A 12,166-nucleotide genomic window follows, 5' to 3' on the forward strand; every position below is an offset into this window, starting at 1 on the left:
AACCAGGGTGAGAAAACCTACAGTTAGCTCAGCATTAGCACAAGCCAACCAGGGTGAGAAAACCTACAGTTAGCATTAGCACAGGCCACCCAGTGTGAGGGAAACTACAGTCAGCTTAGCATTAGCACAGGCCAACCAGGTTCAGGAAAAGTAAAGTTAGCTTAGCATTAGCACAGGCCAACCAGGTTCAGGAAAAGTACAGTTAGCTTAGCATTAGCACAAGCCAACCAGGGTGAGGAAAACGACAGTTATTGGAGTGAAAGTCTTCAACATAGCGTTTGTTCCCTCTCTGCAGGTTTTGTGCGCAGCAGCAGCAGCGTGTCTCCTCACGGTTACGTGCCCAGCTCCACGCCTCAGCAGACCAGCTACACCTCCGTCACCAGCACCATGAACGGCTACGCTAACAACACCGCCATGACCGGCCTGGGAGCCTCGCCCACTTTCCTCAACGGCTCCGCGGCTAACTCGCCTTATGCTAGTGAGTATCTGCTACCTCTTACTAACTAACGTATGCTAGTTAAGCTAGTATTTGGTCAAAAACATTGTATTGTGAGATTTGGTTTTGTCCATATCGCCCAGCCCTACATCTCACATGTAGCTTTGAGTTACAACTGAACATTTAGCCCACTTTATAGAAAATACAAACAAATGTGTATATACATATACACACACACACACACACACACACACACACATATATATACTAGGGATCCCGCGCGCTACGCACGCTCAATTCCTAGGATCGCCCGCTACGCGGGCTCACCCGTCCTGCAGCTTGCCAAGCTAGCCCTGCAGCTCGCATTCACAGCTCGGCCGCTACACGGCCTCGCCCGCAGCTCGGCTGCTGTGTGGCCAATGAGACCAGCATCACTGATGATGTCAGATTGATGACATCACTGATGATGGCACAGTGGGATTTATGACATCACTGATGATGTCACAGTGGGATTCATGACATCACTGATGATGTTACAGAAAAGAAATGTCAGATTTCTTTCTGCCAGCGTTGTTTTGGCCCGAGTGAAATGTTCTATGGTCTCTCCTTGATTCTAAGCTAGGGCCAATGTAGAATGTTTATGTTGTCACGTTGAAAGGGTCTCTCCTCTCTCCTCTCTCCTCTCTCCTCTCTCCTCTCTCCTCACTCCCTCTCCTCTCTCCTCTCTCCTCACTCCCTCTCCTCTCTCCTCTCTCCTCTCTCCTCACTCCCTCTCCTCTCTCCTCTCTCCTCACTCCCTCTCCTCTCTCCTCACTCTCTCTCCTCTCTCCTCTCTCCTCACTCCCTCTCCTCACTCCCTCTCCTCTCTCCTCTCTCCTCACTCCCTCTCCTCTCTCCTCTCTCCTCACTCCCTCTCCTCTCTCCTCTCTCCTCACTCCCTCTCCTCTCTCCTCTCTCTCCCCCAGTCGTCCCTTCTAGTCCGACCATGGCCTCCTCCACCTCCCTGCCCTCGAACTGCTCCTCGTCCTCTGGGGTCTTCTCGTTCTCTCCGGCCAACATGGTGTCCGCCGCCGTCAAGCAGAAGTCTGCCTTCGCCCCCGTGGTCAGACCCCCCTCCTCCCCACCCCCATCATGCACCAGTGCCAACGGCAATGGCCTCCAAGGTAATCAACATCATGGCAAAAAAGTTACAAGGTATAAAAGGTATAAAAGTCAAATGTATTTCTACCGGCTGGTTCTGTGCAAAACTGAAACTGACATAATATTAATATCATTTGAAGACTGTTAGCCTGAAAACATGCCCTCCAAACATGTTTTAAGATGTATAAGACTATACTTTGATCAATAATTTGTGTGATATGGTTTTCCCACAAAAAAGGCGCACATAATGAATGAAAGCTGGGAGAGCGCGTTACATCGTTTTTGTAACTATGTATGTTTTGTAACTGTTTTGAAAATGTAGAGAGTAAGAAGTATATTTGTGTTAAAATGTAGCACATGAAAGTAAAAAGTTTCCAGAAAAATAAATACTCGGCAAAGTAAAGATACCCTGAAAATCCTCCTTAGTAGTACTGTAACAAAGTATTTGTACTTAGTTACTTGCCATCGCTGCTATTGGATCCGGTGAAACTAACCCTCTGTCGTGTATCTGTCTCTCTCTCTCCCTCTTGCTCTGTCTCTCTCTCCCTCCCTCTTGCTCTGTCTCTCTCTCCCTCCCTCTTGCTCTGTCTCTCTCTCCCAATCCATTTTAAAGAGTTAAATTGGCTCCCCGTTGAAGGTAGAGTTCAACAGTTAAAACTGATCATGGTCTATAAAATAGTGCATGACCTTTGTCCAAATTACTTGACTATACTCTCAGTTTGTTCGGGAGACTCAGCCTGAACACGAGAGCTAGTGTAGCACACCTCAAACTAGCCAACCTAAAAAGCAAGGTTGGGAGAAGTACATTAGCTGTTAGCTATATGTACACATTCCTCTATATGGGCGGAGGAGTGGAACAAGATCCCCAACGCAATTGATACCTGATGCAGCATTTGTGTGTGTATCCCTTTAAGACCGCGAACCGCGTTAACGCGGTTCGCGGTCTTAAAGGGATACGCACACAAATGAGGGATACACACACAAATGCTGCATCAGGTATCAATGGGTTAAAAACCTTCTGCGGAGTAAACTAGAGTAATGTGTGAGCCTTTCGTTGAAATGGTTATTGAACTTGTGTTGTTATCTTGTCGTTATATTTTGTTCTTTTTATTATTGTTGATTGTTCTATTTTGTTTATTTGATGTTATGTGTTATTGGTGCTGTTTTTATAAGACCAGGGGCCATGTTGGAAATAAGTGTTGACACTTTGACACGTCTATCCCTTAGATTTGGTTCTGCTATATTCATAAATAAAATCAATCACACAATCCCTCCCTCTCTCTCCCTACATCTGTCTCTCTCCCTCTCTCTCTCTCTCTCCCTCCCTCCATCTCTCTGTCTGTCTGTCTCTCTCTCCCTGCCTCTCTGTCTCTCTCTCCCCCCATCTCTCTCTCTCCCTCTCTCTCTCTCTCTCTCTCTCTCTCTCTCCCTCCCTCCATCTCTCTGTCTGTCTGTCTCTCTCTCCCTGCCTCTCTGTCTCTCTCTCCCCCCATCTCTCTCTCTCTCTCTCTCTCTCTCCCTCCCTCCATCTCTCTGTCTGTCTCTCTCTCCCTGCCTCTCTGTCTCTCTCTCCCCCATCTCTCTCTCTCTCTCTCTCCCTCCCTCCATCTCTCTGTCTGTCTGTCTGTCTCTCTCTCCCCCCATCTCTCTCTCTCTCTCTCTCCCTCCCTCCATCTCTCTGTCTGTCTGTCTCTCTCTCCCTGCCTCTCTGTCTCTCTCTCCCCCCATCTCTCTCTCCCTCTCTCTCTCTCTCTCTCTCTCTCTCTCTCTCCCTCCCTCCATCTCTCTGTCTGTCTCTCTCTCTCTCTCCCTCCCTCTCTGTCTCTCTCTCCCCCCCTCTATCTCTCTCTTCCTCTCTCTCTCTCTCTCCCCATCCTGTCTATCTCTGCCTCCCTCTACCAGATCAAACATTTGTGGACTCTAGCAAGTACTCAACAGCCAACTCCCTACAAGGCCTGGCGTTCACCTGAGGTATGTTCCCATCTCTTTCTCACACCGCACACACACACACACACACACCTATAGACACACACCTAGACACACACACACCTATAGACACACACCTAGACACACACACACACATACCTATAGACACACACCTAGACACACACACATACACACGCACGCATGCGCAAGCACACACACACACACACACACACACACACACACCTATAGACACAAACCTAGACACACACACACACACACACATGCACGCATGCGCAAGCACACACACACACACACACACACACACACACACACACACACACACACACACACATTTGGACTTGTGTGATAATCATGGAAATATACAAGATGATTCTCCAATCAGAATACATCTTCAAGCAGCAATGGGAAAATAATCAGGGATAAGACAAGAAAGCTTATTTCTCCTGCGGTACGTAAACTTACTAACTTTACTTTCCAACGTCTTCACCAGTCTCTCTCTCACTAGAGGGAAACAGACTGCACTGCTACACACGTAGGGCCCTATCTTCGTACCGCGCTATCGTTTGCGCGCCTCTTATTGCTATCTTCCCTGCGTCTTAAGCTATCGTCTGCCTCCACCATCCAGTTTTGCGCTGGGATCTAAGCGTAGACACAGGTGTAGGCGTGGCCCAGGCGTGTCCGTGGGCCTCTAGCCTATCATCTCCCTCCCGCAAGTGTCATTTTGCGCTCTGGGGAAGATACCGTCGCTATGTTCCGAGCGTAAACAGAGGTTTGGGCGTTCCCCGTGCCAAAATAGGCGTTCCAGCGCAATGTGTTCGAAAAAAAGGCCTTGGCTGCTCTTACTTTTAACGCCACCAAATAGCTGGTCTTAGCGCAAAAAAAACTACTACGCCAGGCGTACGCCTGAGCGCACAGTATTCTCCGCGCAGTGCAGGAAATCCTCGCTTGGATAGGCCTACATTACGCACGGCTCGCGCGTAATGAATGCCACGTTGATTTTCAACTAACCTACACACCTTGATTTAAAAATGAGAATTCGTTTGTCATGGTTTTGTGCCAAAAAGCGTGAGTCTGTGTGTAGCGTGGGGAGGGGCTTTTAAGTGTTTGGCTAATGTGCCGGGTCCTGGAGGGGGGTCTCCCCGGAGAAGGTGTGAGCTGGGCCGGGTAGGCAGGCAGGGTGGGTCGGTGCACAGGGTGGGTAGAGGCACTGAGGCAGCGCTGTGCTGTGCGCGGTCCCACGGATCAAAATCAGTTTCTGGCAGCAAATCACTTTTTGACACAACACCAGCCAGTAGGCTATACAGTAACCTCTATATAGCTTAACCCGAGTGGACAATTCTGCTATAGGCTATTGAAATAGAATTGAATTAAAAATAGAATTAAAATCTCACACATCCCTACCCTATTAAAGAAACAAATATTTTTTAATGTGTATGTTATAGCCTATATGAGCGAAACGACTAATTAATAGGCTACTAATTACAAAAGCATCAATTTTCGTTACGAATCCGAACTGGTTCATCCTTCAATTCTCTCTCTCTCTCGTTCTCTCTCCCTCTCTCTTTTCTCTCTCTCTCTCTCTCTCTCTCTCTCTCTCTCTCTCTCTCTCTCTCTCTCTCTCTCTCTCTCTCAATTCAATTCAATTCAATTCAAAGAGGCTTTATTAGCATGACCATAGTGAGTTACAGTATTGCCAAAGCACATTGTACATCGTAGTACAGACATAGGAAGAAAAAAAAAACAGAAAGAGTTTGTAACATACAGAACGGAAACATTATGTTACTTGTAACAAAATACAGGTAGTTCGAACAACAACCGTGTCAACAATATTTTGTATTGAAATATATACAGATATTTACATATTGATTGTGCTTGAAATAGAGAGAGGGAAGGGACGATGTATGTGTGTGTGTGTGTGTGTGTGTCTGTGTGTGTGTGAGTGTGTGGGGGGTGATGTGTTTTTTCTGGAGAGGCGTTTGTGTGTTTGTGTGTGTGTGTGTGTGTGTGTGTGTGTGTGTGTCTGTCTGTGTGTGTGTGTGTGTGTGTGTGTGTGTGTGTGTGTGTGTGTGTGGACAAGGTGCTCACTCACTGTCCCTCAGACTGTGACAAGTCTGTATGTATTTAGCTGCTGTGTTGCAGCTTGTCCTCTCTTCTCCCAGCAGGACGGGTAGTTTGTCGATGTTAGGGAGGCTTCTGAAGCCTGGGTGGGTCTGTTCCATTTTGGGGTAATATTCATTTCTGATAGTGTTATATTTGGGACAGGTGGTGAGGAAGTGCAGCTCTGTTTCCACCACTCGCATGTCGCAGTGTGAGCACAGCCTCTCTTCTGCCGGCAGCCATGTTTGCCTGTGTCTGCCTTTTTCAATGGCCAGGCCGTGCTCACTGAGTCTGTACTTCGTCAAGGTGGTTCTCAGTTTGGTATCAGTCACTGTGTGCAGGTATTCTGCCACAGTGTACTGTCTTTTTAGGGCCAGATAGCATTGCATTTTGTTTTGGGTTTTGGTTTGTGTTTCCCAATGAGTAATATAATTTTGTTTCTGTTGAGTTATAATTTGGTGTATTTTGATGTACTGGTCCTGAGGCTGTGGAGGGTTAGTATGTGTTAGTGAACTGAGCGTCAGGACCAGCTGAGTGAGGGGACTGCTTTTGCTCAAGTCTTGGTATTGCAGGGCTTTGTAATGGTACGAGTGGGGGTCACTGTTTTTCAAATGTTGCCAGAATTTGATTGCCCTTTTTTGTATTTTGATCAGTAAAGGATATTGGCCTAATTCTGCCCTGCATGCATTGTTTGTTGTTTTCCTCTGGACGTGTAAGAGGTTCTTACAGAACTCTGCATGCAGGGTCTCAATTGGATGTTTGTCCCAGTTGCTAAAGTCTTGATTTGTGACAGGACCCCACACTTCACTGCCATAGAGGGCAATTGGTTCAATTACTGATTGGAATATTTTTAGCCAGATTCTAATTGGAATGTCTACAAAAATTTGTCGTTTTATGGCATAGAAAGCCCTGCGTGCTTTTTCTTTCAGTTCATTCACTGCGAGGTTAAAATTTCCTGTGTTGCTGATTTTTAGGCCTAGATAATTGTAGTTCTGGCAATGTTCAATGTGGTTTCCTCCTAGTGTAAATGTAAATGTTTTTCCCTGAGATCTGGGCCTTTTTTGAAATATCATAATTTTGGTCTTTTTCATGTTTACTGCCAGGGCCCAGGTCTGGCAGTACTGCTCCAGCAGGTCCAGGCTCTGCTGTAATCCCTGTTCAGTAGGAGACAGCAGAACCAGATCGTCTGCATAGAGCAGGAATTTAATCTCTGAGTCGTGTAGAGTGAGGCCGGGTGCTGCTGATTGTTCTAGGATTTTTGCCAATTCATTGATATAGATGTTGAACAAGGTTGGACTCAAGCAGCATCCCTGCCTCACCCCTCGTTCCTGAGAGAGGAAATTTGTTCTTTTATCACCAATTTTTATGCCACATTTATTTTCCGTATACATTGATTTAATGATATCATATGTTTTACCCCCTACACCACTTTCAATAACTTTATAAAATAATCCTTGGTGCCAAATAGAATCAAAAGCTTTTCTGAAGTCAATAAAGCATGCAAAAATTTTGTTTTTATTTTGTACTACATGTTTATCAATTAGGGTGTGTAGGGTGTAAATATGATCAGATGTGCGGAATTTTGGTAAAAATCCAATTTGGCTTCTACTCAAGACATTGTGTTTCGTAAGGAAGTCTAGCAGTCTAGAATTTATAATTTTACAGAAAATCTTCCCCAGATTACTGTTCACACAAATGCCTCTGTAATTATCAGGGTCAAATTTATCTCCATTTTTAAAGATTGGGGTTATTAGTCCAAGAGTCCAGATGTCAGGGAAGTAACCTACACTCAGAACCAAGTTAAATAACTTTGAGATTGTCAATTGGAATTTAGAGCTCAGGCATTTTAGCATCTCGTTTAGGATGCTGTCAGGGCCAGCTGCTTTCTTAGTTTTTACTTTTTTGATTTTGTCCTTGAGTTCCTGTTCAGTAATAGGGGAGTCTAGGGGGTTCTGGTTATCTTTAATAGTCAATTCTAATTCTTCAAGTTTTTTGTTTATATGTTCCTGGTTAGGGTTTGTATTTGATTTAACTTCTTTAAAGAGTAGTTGGAAATGTTGGGTCCATATTTCTCCATCTTGTATTGCCAATTCTTCTTGTTTGGATTTTTTCAGTTTGTTCCAATTATTCCAGAACTGATTTGTATTGATCGACTCCTCTATTAGTGTCAGTTGCTTGTAGGTGTATTGTGCTTTCTTGGTTCTGAGTGTACGTTTGTATTGTTTTAATGTTTCACAGTAAAGAAGACGAATGTTTGTATTATTTGGATCTCTATGTTTCTGATTGGATAATGCTCTAAGTTCTTTTCTGATGTTTTTGCAGTCTTGGTCGAACCAATCATCTTCTTTTTTGAGTTTGCATTTGGGTTTGTTCTGTTTCAATTGCGATTTCTGTGCTGCTCTTATAAACATGGTATTTACATTTTGTACTGCCAGATTGACTCCTTCTTTACTGTGAGCATATGTGGTATCCAGAAAGGTATCTAAGAGTGTTTGAATTTCATGGCTGCAAATTGCTTTCTGGAAATCTTCAGTGCTGTTTTGGGCCCATCTGTATGATTTCTTGATATGAAACAGCTTACTGGGCTGTGTGTGTGTAGTGTTATCTGTCTTTTTGATGTACACAGTGATTTGACTGTGATCAGACAGAGGGGTTAGTGGTTTAACAGTGAATGCTCTGAGAGAAAAAGGTTCTATGTCTGTTATCATATAATCTACTGTGCTATTCCCAAGAGGTGAGCAAAATGTGTATCTTCCGAGTGAGTCCCCTCGTACCCGACCGTTGACGATGTACAGACCCAGGTTTCGACAGAGCTGCAGCAGGTCCTTTCCGTTTTTGTTGACTGCATGGTCGTGGTTGTTTCTGTGGGAATAGGTCAGGTTGTGAATACATGACAACTTATTAGTGATGTAGTCAGTTCCTTTTTCATCAGTGAAATCTGGCTGTGTTCCTGTCCTAGCATTCAGATCTCCACAGATGAGCACATTTCCCTGGGCCTGGAAATGGCTCGTCTCTTTTTCTAGTTCGGAGAATGTGTCTTCGTTGTAGTAAGGGGATTCTTTAGGGGGGACATATATAGCACAGAGGAATAGGTCCTTCTGTGTTGAGAACTGATTTTCACAAATCTTTATCCACGCGTGGGATTTGCCAATTTTTAAAATGTGTATAGAGTCATGTAGTTCAGTTTTGTACCAGATTATTTGTCCTCCTGAGTTCCTGCCCTGATGTGTGGTGCTGAGTTTTTGGGAGGGTACAATGATCTCTCTGTATCCTGAGGGGCAGTGAGTGGCAACATCCTCCTTCCACCATGTCTCCTGCAGTATGATTATGTCTGTGTATGTGATGCAGTTTAGGAAATCTCTATTCAAGCTTTTCACTCCAAAGGCTGATGATTTCAGGCCTTGAATATTCCATGTACTTATAGAGATACTCATTTTTTATACTGTTTTGTTATTAAAAAGAGATAAACCTTGGAAACAGACAATTGTCATTAGCTTATTTGGTAAGCGAAGGGTTAGTGAAATGTATACATATATGTAATAATAATGACAAGGGGGGGGGAATAAAAGAAAATTGGAAATAAGTATATAACTAAGCACCATATATGTACCGAAATCCGACATGTTTTGTTATTCATATCATATGAGTTTGGTACAGATGTATTGCAGTAGCTCTTTGATCTCACCCATCCCAGTACCCATAAAGTTCTGTGGTCCTCTGAGGGTGTCTGCGTAGCTGAGTCTGGGGCCCTGTACACTGGGGGCCTGGGGCAGCTGGACTGCTGTGGTTGCGCTGGCTGGCTGCGGCCAACAGGCGGGTCCCGGTGGATGGGGGCGGGGAGCGGGTCCAGGTGGATGGGGGCGGGGGGCGGGTCCAGGTGGTTGGGGGCGGGGAGCGGGTCCAGGTGGATGGGGGCAAGGGGGTCCGAGTGGCTGAGGGCGGGGCCAGTTGGCTGGTCTGGGTTGCTGGCTGTGCTGAAGCTGAACTGGTCCAGCATGTTCATGTGGTCTTGGGGGAAGCCCTGGTAGAGGGAGGAGGGGTCTCCGGGCAGCTGGGCTCCTGTTGGCTGTGTGGCCATAGTGGTGGTGAGGTCTTGGAGTTAGACTTGATGTTTCAAGGTGTCTTCCCAGTGCCACGTCTTTCAGTGTCCTAGCAAATATATTGACTGTATGTTTGCTCAGGTGCACATGGTCGTACAGGTGCTGTGGTGTGATGGTGGAGTGGTAGGCCAGATGCACGTTAGGCAGGAGTGCACATCCTCTTGAGATGTCTGAGTTGACTCTGTGGATGGTGGCAGGGTGGAAGTCCTTGCGTGGCAGAAGAGTAGAGATGGTGATCTTTGCATTGGGGAAAGCCTCAGTAGCTCTCTGTGCCATTCTACACACCAGTCCTCCCACTCTTTCTTGCTCCTGTCTCAGGTCATTGGTGCCAGTGTGGATGATAATATGGCTGGGTTTACCAAACTCAGGGTCACACAGTATTGGGAGCACGTTTTGTGTTTTTGGGCACCATATTTTTGTGGTTATCTTGCCTGGGAAAAGTTTCCTTCTTCTAAGAATTTCCCATTTGAGTCGATCAGGATGGCAACCTCAGTGTTTTTGTTCAGTTTGGGACCTTGTGTGTTTTGGTTGCCTGAGGTTCTTCATGCTGCATGCAGGGGGTCACTGAAGGCTGTGCAGGCTGGTCTGACTGTGTGGCAGGCACAAGCAGAGTGTGCATGCTGGAGGGCTGCGGGGGAGTGGGGGTGTTCTGGGAGGGTGTAGTCGTGGGGGTGTTTGAGGGGTGGAGGTAGACTGCATGTCTTGGGAGGGTGCAGTCGTGGGGGTGTTTGGAGGGGCGGATGTAGACTGTGTAGCCTCTCTAAGAGTCTCTATCACAATGTCTCTGTGATGCAGCTCTTCTCTAAAAACCAGTAGCTGTTGTGTTGTCTCCTCTTTCATCTTGGCCAGTTCCTTTCTCATGATGTTTTCCACCTTGGCCAGTTCCATTCTGAGTGAGTCTCTCTCCCGTTGTAGGTTTGTAACCTGCCCCTCAGCTCCTGCACTGACTGTTCCAGTTGGGTTTTAACCTGGCTGAGTTGCTCTGTCAGGGACTTGGAGTCTGCATCAGTGATGCGCGCCTGTGCTTGTTCCCTCAGCTCCACCAGTTCCACCTCTATGAGGAGAGGCTGTCTCTCAGCTGGGCCACGGTGGTGTGGGGGCGTGGGATGGGGGGGAGGTGGGCTTGTCTGGGGCAGTGAAGGTGGGGAGGGGAATCTCCTCTTGCTGTTCCTTCCTCTGCTGTTTGTGGGTGGGTGGGTTGGGACAGGTTAGCAGACTGTGCTGTTCCTTCCTCTGCTGTTTGTGGGTGGGTGGGTTGGGACAGGTTAGCAGGCTGTGCTGTTACTCCCTCTGCTGTTTGTGGGTGGGTGGGTTGGGACAGGTTAGCAGGCTGTGCTGTTACTCCCTCTGCTGTTTGTGGGTGGGTGGGTTGGGACAGGTTAGCAGGCTGTGCTGTTACTCCCTCTGCTGTTTGTGGGTGGGTGGGTTGGGCCAGGTTAGCAGGCTGTGCTGATCCTTCCTCTGCTGTTTGTGGGTGGGTGGGTTGGGACAGGTTAGCAGGCTGTGCTGTTACTCCCTCTGCTGTTTGTGGGTGGGTGGGTTGGGACAGGTTAGCAGACTGTGCTGTTACTCCCTCTGCTGTTTGTGGGTGGTGGGTTGGGACAGGTTAGCAGGCTGTGCTGTTACTCCCTCTGCTGTTTGTGGTGGGTGGGTTGGGACAGGTTAGCAGGCTGTGCTGTTCCTTCCTCTGCTGTTTGTGGGTGGGTGGTTGGGACAGGTTAGCAGGCTGTGCTGTTACTCCCTCTGCTGTTTGTGGTGGGTGGGTTGGACAGGTTAGCAGGCTGTGCTGTTACTCCCTCTGCTGTTTGTGGGTGGGTGGTTGGACAGGTTAGCAGACTGTGCTCTTGTAGTTGCTGTCAGTGTTTTGAGAGTGTGGAAGATCTTTTCAAAAGATTTGAGCGCTGCATCACTCCCCTGCACCATCACAGTGCCACTCCAGTATATGTTGACAGTCAGGTATTTGAGGTTTTTTCATCAGTCTCAAAGATGGAAACTTGCCGACCTTTGCAGATTCCTCCTCTGGTTACATGTTCAAATAACTGCAGAGAGCTGAGTGCCATGCATCAGTATGTCCAGTGTGGAAAAGCAGGTTAGTGATGATAGTTTTGTTTTTTATTTGTTGACAGTCTTTAAAAAGTGTCTCTGGGTTTTCTTGCTGTATTTTGAGTTTGAATGTCTTCCTGGCAGTTTGAGTGCGGATCTCTACTGGGAACTCAAGGTGTGAGAACAGACTGCTGGAGAGGCTGCTGCTGCCATTTTGCTACAAATTGTAACAGTTTTGGAAAATGTTAGCAGTCTGCTGAGTTGCAGCAATCTTTTTGAAAAGTGCAGCAGTCAGCAGGTTGTTTGTTGCAGCTGACCAATCAGAGCAGCAGAGGGACTGTTCAAATGTTGTGCTGGTGGTTAGGATTATTTAGCCAGATAGCAGACTGGCTACTGTGTAATT

At 46.6% G+C, this 12,166-nt stretch overlaps 1 protein-coding gene across 1 annotated transcript in view; it reads left to right on the plus strand.

Annotated features, from left to right (window-relative positions):
- The window catches only part of LOC310771815 (transcription factor COE1-like), a gene marked incomplete at both ends in the record, with an annotated part of 22,410 nt that extends 18,864 nt beyond the window's left edge, over positions 1-3,546 (plus strand). The window contains 3 exons of the mRNA XM_083664330.1: positions 296-478; positions 1,402-1,599; positions 3,479-3,546. Of these exons, the coding sequence (XP_083520456.1) occupies positions 296-478; positions 1,402-1,599; positions 3,479-3,546 (449 nt within the window). The remainder of the gene's footprint in view (positions 1-295; positions 479-1,401; positions 1,600-3,478) is intronic.
- Between the last annotated feature and the right edge of the window lie 8,620 nt (positions 3,547-12,166).

Source organism: Poromitra crassiceps, assembly GCF_964638095.1.
Source record: "Poromitra crassiceps genome assembly, contig: HAP1_SCAFFOLD_1312, whole genome shotgun sequence".
NCBI lineage: Eukaryota > Metazoa > Chordata > Actinopteri > Beryciformes > Melamphaidae > Poromitra > Poromitra crassiceps.